The sequence below is a fragment of the Epinephelus fuscoguttatus genome, linkage group LG15 (assembly GCF_011397635.1).
Source record: "Epinephelus fuscoguttatus linkage group LG15, E.fuscoguttatus.final_Chr_v1".
In the NCBI taxonomy this organism is placed as follows: domain Eukaryota; kingdom Metazoa; phylum Chordata; class Actinopteri; order Perciformes; family Serranidae; genus Epinephelus; species Epinephelus fuscoguttatus.
The window spans coordinates 5,877,888-5,896,383 of NC_064766.1; the positions used below are offsets into that span (position 1 = coordinate 5,877,888).

Below are 18,496 nucleotides of genomic sequence, written 5' to 3' on the forward strand. Positions count from 1 at the left end.
TTTTCAGTTTGTACAACTGTTATTTGCTCTGTTTTAATAGTGTAAGTTATTGAATTGAATGGGTGCCAATAAAGTGACAAATAAAAAACCTGGATGACTGAGAATCTTCACCGACGACTAATAAAAAGCAACATACAACTGTTCTGTGCTCACCTTGCTGTTGCTGGAGCTGAGGCCTATTTGGCCCCATTTGTGGTCCACGCTGCGGCCCCATGCCTGGATATATTTGCCCTGCGTTGGGGGGCATGTTGTGGGGCTGCTGGTGTTGGGGGTGTGGGGCAGACAGGGGCATTTGGGGAGTTCTCTGTGGATGGGCCATAGCATTGGATGGTGACTGCAGGGCTGTGTACCCTGTAACCTCTGGGGCTCCGGCTAGTCCTGCGCTAGGAGGTCTGCCTTGCTGTGGAGGAGGTGTTGGGGTTCCCAAAACCCTCATGGGGGACATCGATGAGGGGGAGGGGTAAGATCCCTGAGCTGGGGGGGCAAGGTGGGATTGGGGCTGGTTTTGGGGTTGGGGCAAATTCTGGGGGTGTTGGGGATGCATAGGCTGGCTCTGCTGCCCGGCCTGCTGCTGCATCGGGGCAGAGTGGGTCTGATGGGGCTGGGGTTGGTGAGCTGGTCCAGGGGGGTATCGCTGCCCCTGCTGCCCAGCTGCTGGGCCTGATCCCTGGTTAAACCTCTGCCCAAGCTGCCCTGGTCCCATGGCCTGGCTGGTGTTAGCATTGACGTTGGCATTAGCACCCTGGCCCATCCCAGGCCCCATGGCTCCATATTGGGCCTGATAACCAGGGTACTGGCTACCCCCAAACCCCCCCATACCCTGTTGGTGCTGGTGGGGGTGTGGAGGCTGTCGGGAAGGGGAGTGTGGGTATCGGGGTGTGTGGCCCATGTTGGTATAGCCCTGGGGTTGTGACTGGGGCTGGGGGTGTCTCATCTGGGGGCCCCCCATTCCAACATGTCCCAGGTAGTGAGATGGGTCCTGAGCAGGAGGGGGCGCCATGCTCTGTGAAGGGTAGTGTTGGTTCATGCGAGCTGCACTTGGTGTAGGCGGGCCTTGCATCCCACCATAGTTGCCTTGAGACATCTGGTAGCCTCCCATCTGGTTGGGGCCACCCCCTGGTTGTGTCGGAGGCTGTTGATAAGCTGATCTGCTCTGCTGCTGCTGCTGCTGCTGCTGCTGGGGCTGCTGCTGGCCCCAAACTCCACCCCCACCTCCTCCTCCTCCTCCCCCGGCATCACCCGGGTACCCATGGTGGGGGTTGCTAGAGTTAGCTGGGTTATTATGGTAGTGGGAAGCCATGCCATTCATGGCCGTGTTCACGTTTGGTGGCCCCTGGCTGGGACCATTCTGGGCCATCATTCGTCCTCCGGGGGCGCCAGGTTGATCGTAGCCTGTGTAGGGGCTGTGGTCATACATTTGTCCTAATTTAGGCTGCCCTGGGCCGGGCCCCGCACCGTGGATCATCCCCTGGTGGTAACCCCTGTTTCCCTGGTGCTCATGGTTCAGAGAGGGATTAGTCTGCTGGGCTAAAGGGTTGGACTGGGCAGGGGTCGGCTGCTGAGGGAAGCAGTCTCCTAAACCATCTAATCCATCTGAGAAGAGCCCTGCATCGTCCCCAAATAAACTCAACATCCCTGGGTCCGCCATGGCTGGGTGGGGGGCCCACAGATGGAGGGGACTGGATGGAGGGAGGTGTGTTGTGCAGTGAGGAGCTAATCAGCTAGCTGCTAATTTGAAGCTTGCTATTCCATGGTCCTAATTAAGGTTCCTGTAGAGACAGACAGAGGGAGGGGGAGATAAAGAACCGAAGAGAGAAGAGGGAGGGTAGCAAGAAAGACAAAAATGAAATTAGTGCATGAGACCAAAAGGTGTGCTGTGTGCCTCAAATGAAGTGCTGTTCTGAAAGCTGGACTGTGTTAAATGTAGTTAGAAAGCTTCTTGATGACTAACTTTCTGCAATTATCCAGGTCTGTTTAAAAAGACATATTGACAAACAGGTTCATTATATAACTTCTGCCACCAATGATTTCAAACATGCAGCCTTGTACTATTAATTTGAGAGTATCTTGTCTTTAACCCTTCTTGCGTGAATAAGGGGTTGATAACATAATTGCTGTGAATTTGTTACAGTAATATGATGGCTCAAAATATATAATAAAGCAACATGCCAAGTTTGCCCACTGCTATTCTGTTTGAGCAAAGACATTGCTTTATTGATACTGGCGTGCACAATGGCACGAGTTGACACTGAAGTACAACACTCTTTTGTTGACATACATGGATGTCGATGAATCTCAGCTCACTGGTGGTGATGTTTGAATGGTGATACTGTGCCTTCATACAGGTTGTTAATAAACCAAAGCAAAAGCTAGCAGCTTCAACTGCATTAACATTAGGGGTCATGAGTTAAATAGCAAACTTACATTGTTAAAAGTGACTGACAGTTTATCATCGTTAACATATCTAGGAATACAAAGCCATAAAACACCAATTCTGTCATAGCTACAAAAAATAAATAAATAAAAAAAAAAAAAAAAAAAAAAAAAAATCGCTGGATGAGAGAAGCAGCTGCTGCAGAGGAACTTTTTGACCCAGAGCAATGAAAGGTTAAGTTTCACTTTCACTGCGCCTGACATTCTGCTGCTCCGTCTGTTCCCAGAGAATGCTCTGCATTTTTAGAGTTTGGAGCAATGAATAACCAAATGATATATATATTCCAACAGCACATCTCCAAAGACAGAAAATAAAAACATGGTGGCAGATGTTAAATGAATGTCTGGGAAACCCTGAGTCTGCTGTTAAATATCAAAGGACGAAGAAATATGTCTATCAGCACGAAGAACAACAACAATGTGGAATAAGGTGACAAGTGCAGCAACATTTTTAGGGATTAATAATACAATTTAAATTAAATCTGATTTAAACGTTTTTAATGAAGGGGTGTATGTTTAAGTACATGGACTCTATGGTTTAATTTTTTTTGTTTTTTTTACTGCAGTATTTAACTGGGTATTGAGAATCACAAAGTTTCCCTGATATTTGTATCGAATAAAAAGATCAGAAAAAAAAGTTCACAAGTTTGTGGTTATGCTCAGTAATAAGCACAAATGAATCCTGTAGACCCCCCTACATGCAAGCCCCTTTTACACTGCCAGATTTTCCTCCAATGTTGGGCCGTTTTGCTGGCAAGTTGGGAGCATTTAGACACACAGAGCCGGACTGACAAGTTGATCCGAGGTGCCCAATTTTCCGCCTTGTAGGGTAGTCATATTGGCGGAACTTTTTTGGTTTAAAAAGACCGCAGCAGCCTTCCGCAACGGGAGGGACTGTTGATGACTTGAGGGAGGAGCTGTTGATGATGCCGCACGTGCGACCCACTGACGGTGGATAAACAGGAAACAGCTGATGGCAGGAATTAGCGAGCAGCTAGTAACAAGAGGGAAACACAAACCTGATAGACACTCAGACACTGTAAAGATGAGCACCTGGGTAGACAAGGAATTGTGTGCCCTCCTTGCCCTCGCAAATGAAGAGGCCATTAACCGTCAAATGACGGGGACGTTGAAGAACGGGCCGACTTATGAGAGAATCGTTGAAGGACTGACCAGCCACGGCTTCCCTCCCATGTCACCGTTTACGTCACACGCTGAGCAACACGTTTTGTTACTTGATCACGCCCCCCATTGCCCCGAAAAAGGCACATTCTGTATAAACAAAAGTAGGTAGGTGGCATTTTGCCGCACTCCCTGATTTTGTTTTTATACTGCCAATGCTGAAAAAAGACTGATCGGGCTTTCCTGAAAATTTGCACAATTCCTATCCAGGCGTTGCACTAGACTTTTTCGTCACCGGTCATTTTGACATAAAAATCCCGTCATAATCTGTTTTTACTGGTCATTTTAATTTTCGTTTTTAAATGATAATAAAGATATTCAAAGACATTTAGTTCTCATTCGTTCGTTTTTAATAAATCCAACAAGCAAGTTATAAAGTGTGCATTAATAAGGACATGAACGAAAAGATGAACAGACATCCACACACCCGTGCCATTAGGCTTCGCCCTGGACACACCGGATGGCACTAACGCGTCCGGTGTGTCCAGGGCGTTATGTAGTTATGCCTGTAGGCTCGGACACACAAAATTAAAATTGTAATGAAGTGATTAGGGTATTGAAAAATGTGTTCGGTTATGCACTGTTGTGTTTTTTTAAATTATAAACACAGTATTTTCTCCTCACGTTCCACAGTGTGTGCTGTTATTTTATTTTGAAAATTGGCCGGATTCTCTCGTCTTTTCTGTGTCCAACTTCTTGTTTGGTACGATCCACTCTATCCAGCTTGACAGAAGCACTCGCGGCTCGCATGAAAAATAGACCAGATGCCGAACTGAAGTGCTGCCTCCGCCGGCGCTCCGTTCTGCTCAGTGGCCTGTGTGGACAGTCAGATAGGTTAACATGGGTACCGATTGAAAACTGCCTCCGCTGCTGGGCGCTGCGCTTCGGTTCCGCGTCCGGTGTGTCCAGGGCGTTATGTCAACATCGCTACATGAAGGAGATGAATGACTTTTTCTCTGCAGTGTGAAAAAAATAGTGGGCAGGGGTGGTAATTGCAACCGGTCAAAATGACCGATGGCCTTCAGATTTTCTGGTCATTGTTGTAAAAAAACGGTCAATGACCGAGAATATCCGGTTAACGCAAACCCTGTTCCTATGTAAAAAGGGCTACAGACACAGACACAAACACACATGATCACCACCAATACAGGCCTTGATAAAAAAAAAAAAAAAAAAAATCTCAATTCATGCTGCAATATTGGCCAGGAAATCGAGATTTTCATCTCCCCACAGCCCTGAGCACTCTCTAGATGGTGCATCATACACACTCATTTGTTGCCACATTTACAAGCAGCCTCATTACCTGCTGAGCAGAGGTGCACCGGATTAACTTGCATGTTTAGCAAGTTAATCAGTTGTAACCACCCCAGAAAAAAAACATTCACTCATTGAAAAAAAATCCTTTCACATCCACACACCCTGAAACACACACACACACACACACACACACACACACACACACACACTTTATTTTAGCACTGCCCCCTAACCCTCCCCCACCTCAATTTTACTACCAAACAAAAGAACTTCTTTCTTTTCAAACACACACTCAGAGTCATTGAGTGTGTGTGTGTGTGTGTGTGTGTGTGTGTGTGTGTATTAGAACAAAAGGGCCTAGCAGATGCAACTCTGTTTGAACAGCAGCAGCTGCCATCCAGCCAGCCAGAAACCAGCCAACCAGCAGGCCAGAGAGCTTTTCCCTACACCAGCCAGTCAGTAGCACCTCGGTCAGCAAGCCATTCAGCTGGCTAACTAACCAGTCAGTCTCGACAGATGTGTGAAGACAGGGGAGTTAGCAACCTGCTACTTTTAGCCTCTGTGTTTCTGTTGATCTACCAGAGTAAAAGGAAAATAAGCACATGTACAGCAAGTCTACTTCACTTATAATAAACTTGTTATATGAGTGTGTAAAAATCTAAAACATTGAGGACTCCAGGGGTGAGTATACATAACCAACATCTGAGTGACGACATACAGTCTGCATGAGTGATAGGCTGGACGTAGGTGGATCTAAGCACGAATGAACAAGTGTGTGTAGGCCTTATATCGGAGCCCAGGACGGGGAGAGGGTGGAGGAGGTTTGCCTCTTGCCTCTTAACTGCGAAAAAAAAGCCAACCAAAAAAACCCAACAACACCCAAGTCAACTTTTGCTGCTACAGAGTTCCCCTCCCCCCTTTCAACTAATTTCTTTCCTCCTCCACTCTCCACTCCTCCCTCCCACTAATTTTCCTCATCCACTTATCGGTTCATTACAGAGCCCGGCAGGTATCAGGGGTAAAACGTTTAATTATTTCTTCAAGTGAAATAGTGTGCAAAAATTACTCATTTTCTTTTTTCTAATAAATAATTTGTAGAATTAAATAACTAAATTGTGCCCCAAAATCACTTAAGTAATAACTTGCGTTATTGTAGCAGCAGGAACTGAAATCACAGGTTGTTGTGGTTGGGCGGCTCAGTTCAAGAGGGGCACCTGAAGTGTTAGTGGCAGGCTGTGTTTGAGTGCACAGCCAGCTAAGGCCTATCACAGCTTGCATTAGGCAAGAGGTGGGGTATATCCTTGCTAGTCCATCACAGAGCTATTAGTATCTCACTGTGATATTAACTGTTTGGTAATTACAACAATAATTGGTAGATTCTGTATGGCTGTGTGGCAGCATTGTTAGTGCTGGTGCACTTCACATAAACCCGTCTGCTTCCTGTCACAAGGCAGATGTTTTCTCTTCAGCTTTACTCAACAGGATAAAAATGTTGGAACTGATTTGTCCACCAGCTTTTCATTCCTTCCACCATCTGCTATTGCCAGAAACTCAGAAAGCTTTAGCTTTAAAATCTACCTTGCTCTCTGAAGTGATCCTGGAGACAAAAACCTGTGAGTACACAACAATTTTCCACCATTTGTCTCATTTGTAAAGACTACAGAAAAACAAAGTTGAACTGATATTCTTAGATCTATCAAGCAGACAACATTCAACATTTGAGGTAACAAATAACCAGCCCAAGACCAAAGAATTTCTCTGCCAGTAGAAGTCTCTAGTAGCCACAATGTCCCCCACTGAGTATCTATAAAAGTTGCTTTGCTGTATATCCATTAAAATACTATTCACAGTTGAGTTTTTGGGCAGCAACAAAGAATACCCATTCAGAAAGTAGCAATCCAATAGTCACCATTAGCATGACAAAGACTACAGTAAAACAGACTTCCTTCAGCCCTTTGGGCCTTCTGTTGGGAGCATCCACTCCTGTTGTGTAAATAGCAATTAACAAGCCTTTTCCTCCATGTCTCTCTGAACCATAAACAAGCCACCGACACACAGACAGGAAGACAGGTGCTGCCTAACTCTTTACTATATTATGGTCAGCAACAGGCAAGGGCATGCACAGAGAGATTAGTCAGTACACTTCGTTGTTATTCTTGAAGTCTCAACAATGGTACTCAGGCACAGCTGTCTGTTTAAGCAGTGATTCTATCTATGCATGTAATGTGGTATAACCACTGTGTGCTAATCACTCAGTTGCTAACATAGCATGGAAGTCAGATAGACCAACATCACTATTCACCACGGTGGCTGGTGGGCTGCTGTGGTAGTCTGTGTTTCCAGTGTAGGGTTGCAGCGGTGTATCAATCTCAAGGTATACTGTGATATGAAAATTGATGGTTATCATACTGTGGACATTTGCGTATCCACGATATCGTTATTTTCAAAGGAAGACTTTACACATACTTCATTAAAAAGTGGTTTCAGGTTTCATTTAAGATACTAAATATAAACCTAACACCAGCATTTTCATTCCTTTAAGGGTCATTCTGACTGATATTCTGTAATACTGTGATACAGTGAAACCACAGTATTTTCTGAGATGGTTACTGCACCACGAAAATTTCACATCGTTGCAACCCTATTCCAGTGTTAAGGCCCTGACACACCAAGCAGACAGTCGGTCAAACTTAGGCCATCGGTGAGCATGTGTCACCCTTGTTAGTGTGGTGTGTCCCACACTTTTGCCCCATGTCCGTTTTTTTGGCCAATTCAGCATTGCTGCCCGAATGTTTTGTTTGTTTTAAAACAGAAATGAAACCCATTTAGTTCTTTTCACATAAACATCCACATCCAACATATAAAAAAAACTATAATTTGTATATATATATTAAAAAAAAAAAAAAAACAAAACACTAAGCATTCTGTCAATTCTTAGTCGGATGACAGATGCTATAATTCTAAACTGAAAGTGTCTGCTTCGTACAGCCACAGCAGCAGAGGCGCAGCACAGAGCTCTGTGCAGACCTTATGCACGAGGCACCATTCATGGACCAGTGCTACCATAGTGACTATGACCTAAATGCTAAGGAGACTAAGAGGAGTCATTCTCAAGCGGAGAGCACACCCAGTGAGAGAAGAGGGAGATGAAGAGGAGGAGGGAGCTGCCGCAGAGCCCAACAGAAAAAAACTTTGGCAAGTTTATTAAAAAGCAGGTGCTGCCACAGCCACACCAACTGTTCCTGTTCCGTTTTGTTCAAAGTGAGGGGAAGATCTAACATTAAAGATCAAAGTAAGCGCTCAAATATTGAGCGTCATCGATGCATCTTTTAAAACGTCTGGTGTTATCAGTAACACCATTGTCATGAGAACATTTTCTCACTGCATCCCTAGAAACTCGTTGACTCAAGAGCCAGAGCTACAAACACAGTCATTCGCATGGAACAATATCTATTAAGTTAGTAATTGGTTCAATCACCACTTAAACCACTAATTGGTTCTGATCAAATCATCCTTGATGATTTCTCAACAACTTCTACAAATGATGAGACTGTTACCAACTTGACTAACTGTGCAGAGCTAAAGGGGAAAGTGACGAACACTACTGTAATCTGTATGTATGAGAGAGCTTTAGATTACAGATACTTTTATTTCCACAACTGCGAGTGAAAATAGTGGTATGACAATTCTGATTGTGACTGAAAGTTATTATCTTTACCAAAAGTAGTTCAGCTGAAAGGTTATAACCCTTGCATGGGCTATATGGGCACTAATAATTGGAGAAAATACTGGCCGCATCATGTCCATCTTCTCATTACTTCTGACCTGATACAGTCTGACAAGTGTGAAATTCAGACGCGCTCAAGTGAAGATATGACTTGTTTTCATCGGTTAAGTCTGTATAAAACGCAGTAAACACCTATAGAAGCTCTTCACTTGGCCAAACTTTTGAACACAAGTTCCAGTATGCCACATCGTAAACACTACAGTTGGGCCAATTTCCAGTTTTGCCAGTCCAGGTGTGTGTTTACATGATGTAAAAAATAAGTGCATATTTAATGAATTCTGTGTGGACAGAGCGCTCCAATGCTACGTAATGTGATGTGATAGTCAGATACTGCGCTGTTGTTACAATTCAGCTGCTGAGTCAAGTGCGTCACCTAATGGTATATCTTGGTACACTGTTCTGATATTAAGCTTAAGATCAAACTGGTTTGAAAATGACGTGACCCTAGTAAATACTACACATGTGCGTTGACACACACATACCTAGCAGGGGTGTAATGGTACAACAGTCTGTATTGATATATCAGTTTAATGATCAATATCAATGCAAAGTGAAAACATGGATATGCATTGTCATCTTTAAGATACCCCTTTATCTTTAAATTCCCATGGCACGTCGATTTCTATCTAAGCACACCTACTTCCTAAACATTCAAACAGTGGTAGCAGCCTCGCACACTTTAGACTGTGTTCAGCTGTACAGACTAAGACATTAATGATATTTACTGATATTGTCTCATGTCAATCAGACACCTGAATTGAAATGAAATGGTATCATGGCAGACCTTCTGATATCAGCAAATATCGAAAGGTTGTCCAAAGAATCAATATAGTATCGAATTCTAATTTAAATTAGGGATGCATGGTATTAGATTTTTTGCAGATATTTGATAGACACTTTTTCTCCACCTCATTTTACTGATCATCAAGTCTCTCCTGTAGTAGAATTAACATCATATCATGCATGCATACTCTTATCGTGATGGCCCAAACAGCAGATGGAGACATGAAATATAATGCTTTTCAACTTATTTTACATTAATTCACTGTGCAAAATAAGTAAAAACATGTTGGGCAACTCTGATAGTTCATTTTAAAGCCAATATTGTCCAATATCGATAACGCACCAATAATATCATGCATCCCTAATTTAAAACCCTAATACCTAGCAATGTTGTAAGAAATATACCAAGTTAAAACTCTGTGTTCAGGAGTCAAAGAGCAGGTTATTCATTATTAACAACCCTCTTATCCCCCTTTAAACCCTAACCATTAACGAAACATTTCATTTTTACCATCCATTTTTTTAAAATTGACTCACCTAACTGCCACCACAAAAGCAGCACTTCGGCTGTTTTCATTAGAGAACCTGTGCTCGCAGTGGTGAAGTAGCAGCACTGTGGAGTTACATCACTTCCTGTGCATTTCAATCACTACAGCAAGAAAAAAAAAGTTTCCGCATGTGACCGTGTGCGTGTGTGTGTGTGTGTGTGTGTGTGTGGCAGGTGAGAGTAATTGAGTGTAATTTCACATCCTTTGCAGCAAGTTACTACGAAGGCAACTGATTTCCTGTCAGCTCAGTCTGAAGCACACTACATTAGAGCGTGAACACTACAATACAGAATAAATGTAGCTGTATAAGCACTTGCTGGCTACTGTGTGTGTGTGTGTGTGTGTGTGTGTGTGTGTGTGTGTGTGTGTGTGTGTGTGCACGTGTGTGTGTGAGAGAGAGAGAGAGAGAGAAAGCTTGCATTTGTGTGCAGCAGCCTTGGGGCTTTCATCGGATCACAGCTTTAGTTAAAAGTAGGCAGGCAAAAGATTCTTTCCTCTACTTGTCCTCCTCATATTTTGTCCGGCCTAAAGAAATGAGCCTCCCATAAGATAACGCGTGTCTGCACCCTGCACAGAGCCGGACACATTTCCTCTGCATGTCACCTCTCTCCTCTTGCCCATTTCATCATCTCGCCCTCTCTCTCTCCAGTGTTATTGTTCATCCCTCCACTCCTGAGTGAAAACTCCTTCAGTCTAAGAGTCATTGAATAGACGAGCCTTCTGTTCTCCCCGACTTTGTTTTATAAAACTTTCTGTACCACTTCCTCTGCCATTTCAGCCCGAGCTTGAACTCTCGTCTCCTTCTCATAGTAAGCAAACACACACACACACATGCACAGTTTGGCATTGAGGCCCAGCTGTCACTGCAGAAGGAATTAGGTGAACGGTCAGTGTGCCGCTTTAGACACCAAATCTCATCAAAGGATGATGCATTTAGCCCACCGCACACCCCTCCCTCTGCCATAACACACGTGGTGACAAGTCCAGAGGAGGAAAAACCATATCCATACTAACTACCACAGCAACATAGCAACCTCAGACAGGTCTGGCAAAAAAAACAACAACAAAAAAAAACAAAAAACACCGAGTCTGGCTTAGCTTTTGCCCTAGTGCTGTGTTGTCTGCCATCACCTGGGAATATAAGGTGCTGGCCAATCACGTATGTAAGCTTACATACCAGGTACTGTTCACATCATAATCAACAAGACAAGGGAGCAGAGCATTCCTGCCTTCATAACTTTCCCCAAGCTGAAAAAAAAAACTTCCTCAAAAGGAGCATAAAACTGCTGTGCTGTGTCTTAACATCTGATAAGTTTCACACTGGACTTAGTGGCTCATATTTAATTTTCTCATTGGCACCTGTAGCAACACACCCACAGCAACACAGCCCCATCAGTGTGTACATCTTATCATTATTGCCATTTAGTATGCACTCAAAAGCCCCTTTTACCACCGGGAGATTTAAAAAGCAGCTAGAAGCAGTTAGCGGCTAACTCAAAGAAGAGGAGCAGAGACCGAAAATGCCCACAACTGAGGACAGAATGAGGTCCAGGAGTACCTAACCCTCAAGCAGAGGACAATATCACCTGCCATGTCACAGAGACAGTAAAGGTTAATATTTAGAAAAAGCTGCCTGATGTGTACGTTATGTCACACTAGATACAAACACTGTTGTGTTGAACTTCAAGCCCATCACGGCTCTTTTGCTTTCAGCATGCTGACTAAACTCATACACTGGGGCGGCACTGTGTCTGCAATATTTGGTTCTGCGTAATAAATGGTTTTGTTGCAGAAGTATTGCGAGACCTGTTTGTAAAAGAGGCTATAGACACAGTGACGTGAATCACAAGTATTAAAAAGCCTGTTGCTTTCCTCTTTTTGTGAGGAAATACTGTCCATCACAATGCACATGCTGTCAATGATGTGTATGTTCTCAGACAATTTTACAACCAATAAAGAGTGTTATGACAGTTTCAGTACAGAAGCACAGAAATGCTGCTCATTTTGGGTAGCATTTTTAAGCAACTACTTTGATAACTGATTAACCATTTAGTTTCTTTAAGCAAAAATGTATAAAATTCACTGGTTAATGTTTATCGAGTATGAATATTGTCTAGTTTTCTTAGAGGTCTGTTGTGAAACTTTAATACATATTGATTCCTATCCTATCAGGTCAGACAAAGAAAAAAAAACAAGCATCTGAAAATGAATGTATCAACTCTGGCTTTGTGAAATTGTGAATCCTCAGTTTTTATTGGTTCTCTTTTCTGACATTGTATGGACCAAATGAAAAATCAACAAGTAAATAATCAACAGATTAATTGCTAGAATTACTGTTGGTTGCAGCCCTTCACCACAGCATCATTACTAATCCACCTGCCTCTTTCACCTTCAGTGTGGGCTACAATACCAGAGGGTAACATAGGTATGTGTTTAATCAGCAGCACTGCAGGCCCTCATGCTTCTGTCCTACAGCCTTGTAGAGAAAGAGAACACAGTAACACAACTGAGAAGTTTTGTTCACTTTTGTGGTTTCACAAGACCACACTGATGTTAATCAGTGTACCCAGAGGTGACAGCCTGTACGTACTACGAACAGCACGAGGCAGTTTAAAGGGACATGATGACTTGATAAAGAAAAATCAACTGACTCAATCATCCCTGTGAGAAAGCCATTCCTGCTCTCCATTATTAGTGGTGAACCAACACCACTTTTTCAGAAGTGATTCCCAGCACATCATTAAATGGATCGCTCAACGCTGACTAACAATCTAAGTACATATTAGTCATTCATGCTGTCGTCAGGAAATGAAAACTCCACATCAGTTACAGCATATTTCTATAACAGACAATCCCTCACATGTAATGGTACTATAAGGTTGTCATAAATAATGGTGCCAGAGACTCTTTGTCAGCAAACTGAAATTATTACATTTGATGGAAAATAATTGTAACAGTATTCGTAACAAGTGGGGAAAGCACCATGTATCGGATTGTTTATCTAAAGCAGATTCATTTGCAGATCAGTGTTTCAAGACACACTGCAATATCAGAGTTCTGTGAATCTGTCCATGTTTAGATAAATCTCAAAAGTAACCCTGAATAAAATGTCATGACAGTCAATGCTGGAGGAATTAATCATATTGCTTAACAAAAAGAAACTACTAAGACAGAAGGGTAACAACAAAAGGCATTTTCATTTTAAATTAATTTGCTGATTATTTTCTCAATCGTTTGGTCTGTAAAGCAGGTGACATCTGAAAATGCCTTGTGTTGTTAGACCAACAGCCCAAATACCAAAAGAATTGCATTTGCTATATCAAAATATCATAAAAAGCAACACATTCTTACAATGAAGTAGCTGGAACCATCAAAAGATTTGAATTTTTGATTGAAAAATGGCTAACAATTAATCCACCTTCACTGTAGTTACAGACTTCATTTCCATTATTTGACTAATTGTTGCAGCTCTAATAAAGAGCAACAATGTAGACAGTGCTGCTACGATGCAGCTCTGGGCAGTATATCTACATCAAGTCATGTAATCTGCTAACTTAGGCTAGTATTGGTAATTACTGAGAAAGGAAACAGAAACACTGCTGAGATGGTTTCAGAATGGGATGGATGCGGCATTTCCTTTGCCGTTTTGTGTTGAAACCCTAAGCAAACCATGTTTCAAAATCAAACTTGAGATACCGTATCAGGACTTTGACCTTGAAGTGGCCTATTATCCAGTTTAGACAAAGTGAGAAGAAATATGAAAAGCCTCTCTGCCAGGGGCAGACACGTGAGCCTCTGAGTCAAACAACATAATTAACAGCTCCACAAGTTCCACCTCACCTGAAACCAGAAGTGATCGCTGAGTGGCTCTAACACGTATAGTTTTAGCCAACTTGATAAATGAACTGACGATCACCAGCTAGGGCTCAGGAATTCACACCGACTGTGCAGCTCTGTCAAACCGCAATTATGGAGGCCATCCGTTCAGCCGAGCCCGAACCACAGAATATGACTGCCAAGTTAGTGCAACTGAATGGCCTCTGGCAGTCAGCGGTATTACACAGTCATTCGCTGTAGTGCATCAGAGAGGGGGGCCTTCATTTAACAGAAACCCAAACAGGAACTCAAATGAAAACACTGCCATCAATGCCAAGTCCCATCAAAAAGTTGATCTCATGTTTTAACATACAGAAACCCTAACTTACACATAGATGTATGTTCAAAGTATAGGGAAGTGGACCACAGTATTGTGCTGTTTATCATCTACTTGTACTAATCTATTTGTTGTTGGGCTGGGGGATAAGGAAAACATCAAATATCACAATTTTTTGACCAAATACCTTGATATCAGTATTGTAGCAACAAATACTGAAGAGTTTTAATAATAGATAATCATCAGTAATGTGGATATAATGACTAAGTAGGTAAAGGTAAATAATAAAACAGCTAGAACAGACTGGTAAGTTAGAAACTTACATCACTTATGTCACTACTGTAATGCAGCCTTTAAAACCAAGAAAAGACAACATTTTGAGACACTGCCATGCCCCAATTTATTGGCTATTTAATACTGTGAAATGGCTGTAAGTTGCAGATCCCAGTGTCAAAAGTTTCCACATTTTCACTCCAACCAATCCCTACATCAGGTGATGTAACCGTTGTTTCCAGTCTGAGTCAAGGTGTGTTAGTCAGTGACGTCAGCTGGTGTAAACTTTGGTTGGTATGAAAACCTGCAGGTGCTCAGCCCTCAATGGCACACCTCTCCTGTTTCCTATATATAAATGTTTGAAAGTCTTTGTTAGTTGTATATTTTTCAGCCTGAGGAATCTAGTGAACAATTTACATGTGATTGCCCCCCTCAAAGTTCTAAGTACTAGGAAAAACCCATTCCTAATTTCTTTCATCAATAAAACTTTTTGCAAAACAAGGAAATTTGCAGATTTTATTTGTTCTAACTAGTTTGATACATCATGCTTGATCAAACAGCCCCAAATCCCTGTGTGTATGCAGTGTTAGTCTGGGGTGAAGGAAGGAAGAAGGAAGAGAGATTAGCCAACAGCGGCTCAATGCAGTCCTGTCTGTGCTGCTGAAAGTTTGGCAGCTAAACTGTCTGTAGCCTCCAGGCTTTACTACAGGAAATCTCTGCCATGTCAACAACACCATTTTTCCACTGAGACACAGACAGACAGACAGACAGACAGACAGACAGACAGACAGACAGACAGGCACAGACAAACAAAACAGAGACAGAGAAACAAACTACACTGAAAGCTTAGCAGCCCCAGCCTAACTAGACACCTGAAGAAGTGAGGGATCTCCCTCTTCCTCTGGAGAACACGTGTGCACCCACCCACCTCCCATTACTGCTAGGATCTAAGCCGCTATAATTTATACCTTTGTTCCCAAATGGAGGACAGCACGCAGGAGCTGGCTAGCTGTGTGTGTAATTACGCTCAAGTGAGGGGATGCAGGGCCGTGTGTTTGGGGCTGGGATTTGAGGCCCGGAAGGAAGGAAGAGAGAAGAGGAGGAGGAGAGGAGGGGGGGATCGAGAAACCAAGAGAAGAAAGAGAGAAGCAGTGAAGCTAGAGAAAATCTGGTTATTTTACGCACGGCTGCTTCGTTAATGGACAGAGTGTGTGTGTGCGCAGTGTGCATGTCGGGGGGTGTGTGTGTGTGTGTGTGTGTGTGTGTGTCTCGGGGAGGAGGTGGGCGGCGGGGGTGGGTCAGCAGGAAAGGGCTGTGTTTATCCAATCTGTTCCCTGCCTTTACCATGTGGTAGGAAAAACCACTGGCCGGCTCCCAGTCTGATCCCAGAGGACTCGGAGGCCGAGAGACAGGCACAGGAGAGGAGGAGAGAGATAGAGAGAGAGAAGTAGGCCACAGGGGGTGGCCAAGGAACCTGCTAGTGGAAGTGTGTGTGTATGTGTGTGTGAATGCATGTGCTCACTGAAGGAACCTGTTATGGGGTCTCTGAAACTGACTCCGTCTAGTCTTTGAAAATCACTCGCATCTGTGAGTGGATTAAAAAGGTGAGAGATGCAGGTGTGTATGTGATGGTGACATTGAGGGAAGTACAACATGTTGAAGAGACTAAATAAATGACAATGTCTGTTATTGTGCTAATTCTCTGCATTCTTTTTACATAGAAATCCTTTTAAAATTGCGCATCCTGTCATACACCTTTCAGATTCAACGTCAAAAGACAGACTACACCAGTTAAGATTTCAGCACACCAGCATGGATATTCATATTGTCCCATGCTGGATGTCAAACAGTATTGGAGCTGTTCCTTTTGAAGGGGTTCGATGTCGAGGTAATCCTATTCCACATTCTCTTGGTGCTACAACTCTCTTATAATAAAAGCTACCTAGACAAGGATGTGTGGTGGTCATGATGAGGTGAGTAGTGTCTGTTCAAAGTGAAAAGCTCTCAGTAAACGGTGCAAATCTGAAAAACTCATGGGCTCTAACAGTTACAACACTGCTGTTAATCTATTGAAGATCACACTTTTACAACTACAGCAAATAAGTGGAGGTGATCTCTACAGAGACTGGCCCACAAGAACTGCCTGCAAATATTTTAACTTCAGTCAAGTCACTACACATGGGGATTTAAAGCATCACAAACCGAGTCTAGATTCTCCCCCTGGACTTGTGAACAGTCGCATTCGATGGAGAGCAAGGATTTATTGCCATTCAAATTGCTGTGAAATGCTTTGGAGAAAATACACTGTTTTAGTTGTGATAAGCGGACTGGTTTGCTCCACGCATTGACTAAATAGGTCACTAGATATATATGGCTTGTATTTATGATCACTTGGAAAGGGCTGATGCAAATTATGAAAGACACACAAGACCCACTGGCTCCCATTCTGATAGGTCTTCATGCAGTGTAGTTCAAGTTTGATTTGAGACTTTGTCTTTTTTTTTTTAATGCAAATCAGAATGAAAATGATGACCAACTTTGCAATAGCCAAAACTGAAGGGAAAAACACAACTCGACATCAGTTACTTAGGGTTAGGGACAATTTTGTCCATATGATGCGTAAAGGAACAGCTCAGGGAAAATACCTCACATTTGATGGCACGTTTTCGTGGCAATATTGTGTTCCTCACTTTGCATGTGGGAGTCTGCTGCCTGGATTCCTATTGTGCCAAGTTTGAAAACCTTTTAACTAAAAATACACCAGCATCCTATGTACTGGTTTCTGTCATGCCATTAAATTTTGGCAAAATAGCTATTTTTGTTGAATTCTTTTTTAAAAGATGTCACCAATTTTGTTTTACGCCAAAAAACGATGAATCATAAAATCCTACATCCCGTGCCTTGGCATTTTTAAGACATTTTTAAGATTGGTTTCAGACATTTTAATATCAATTTAGTGCCTGTTTTTAGATTAATTATTTCAATGCCTTTTAAGACTTTATGCATCTGTTGGAATGAGTTAAATGTACAGCATGAGCCAGACTGATGCCTCTTTAACAGATCTGTGAAGCTTCATTTTTTGCTGCACTTTGGATCCAAGCATTCACTGCCTGTAATTGGTTTCATCACCAGTTGAAAACCTACAAAACCCTAAATACTGATTCTTTACAGTATTTTTTCAAACACAAGTTTTGATTTTTTAACCAAGAACAGACACTTCTGCCGTGAGCCTGAAATAACTGCCTCATCTGAGGACCAACTGTACGTCCAAACTTCATACAAGATACGTGTTCAACCTATGTTCGGACATTAATGAGACTGCTTTAGAATCCAACCCACATTCAGCTCACATCACCTGGAAGGTCATGATGCCAGGTCAGATGACATACACTGACCCTTTCAGGATGACAACCAATGATGCTTTGAAGTTTCTACTTCTACCAGAGCCTCTCCCTTCAGTCGGCATGGCTCACTGGCAGCAACTAGGGACATCAGACCTATGTGTCCTATTCATTTAAAAGATCATATCCTGCTGGATTTTTACATGCTTGTTTTTGTGTGAATATTCCAATCCTGGTGTTTGAATTTTGTTCGGAAAGTCAATGCGGAGGGTGTAAACCTGAATGAAAATCTGAAATCAAAGTGCTGCAGGTGAGGGGGAAATTGTTGCTCAAGGATGCAAATGAGTTATCTCAGTGGCACACTGCCACTGTAACGGGCTTTGGGGAATCCCCTGCAACTCCTGTCAAACTTTCAAAGCAGTAGACTTTTCAAAAACTACAGGATTCGTCACTACCTGGGAGTCTCTTCAGCTTGTTCAAAAAACCACCAGTGGTTTTTGGGCTTTTGTGAGATTTGTCATCCCTGCGCAGTCAAAGTATGATGAAGCTTCGGAAACATTTCTGAGCAACAACATCACAGGCAGGACTTTTCTAGATTTTCATGTTTATACAAAATATGAATAAGATATGAGCTTCCAAAGAAAGGCTTTTCATCGTGAATTTCCCACAACGGTGAAGACACTAAACTATTCCTTTATGCAAGACTAAACAGGAAGGCACACACACACACACACACACA

The 18,496-nt window shown here is 42.8% G+C and overlaps 1 protein-coding gene across 2 annotated transcripts in view; it reads right to left on the reverse strand.

Annotated features, from left to right (window-relative positions):
- chd7 (chromodomain helicase DNA binding protein 7) overlaps nucleotides 1-18,496 on the reverse strand; it is a 94,112-nt gene that overhangs the window by 68,471 nt on the left and 7,145 nt on the right. For both annotated transcript variants that reach the window (XM_049598743.1, XM_049598742.1), the window contains exon 2: nucleotides 154-1,769. In XM_049598743.1, the coding sequence (XP_049454700.1) occupies nucleotides 154-1,648 (1,495 nt within the window). In that variant the 5' untranslated portion in view covers nucleotides 1,649-1,769. The remainder of the gene's footprint in view (nucleotides 1-153; nucleotides 1,770-18,496) is intronic.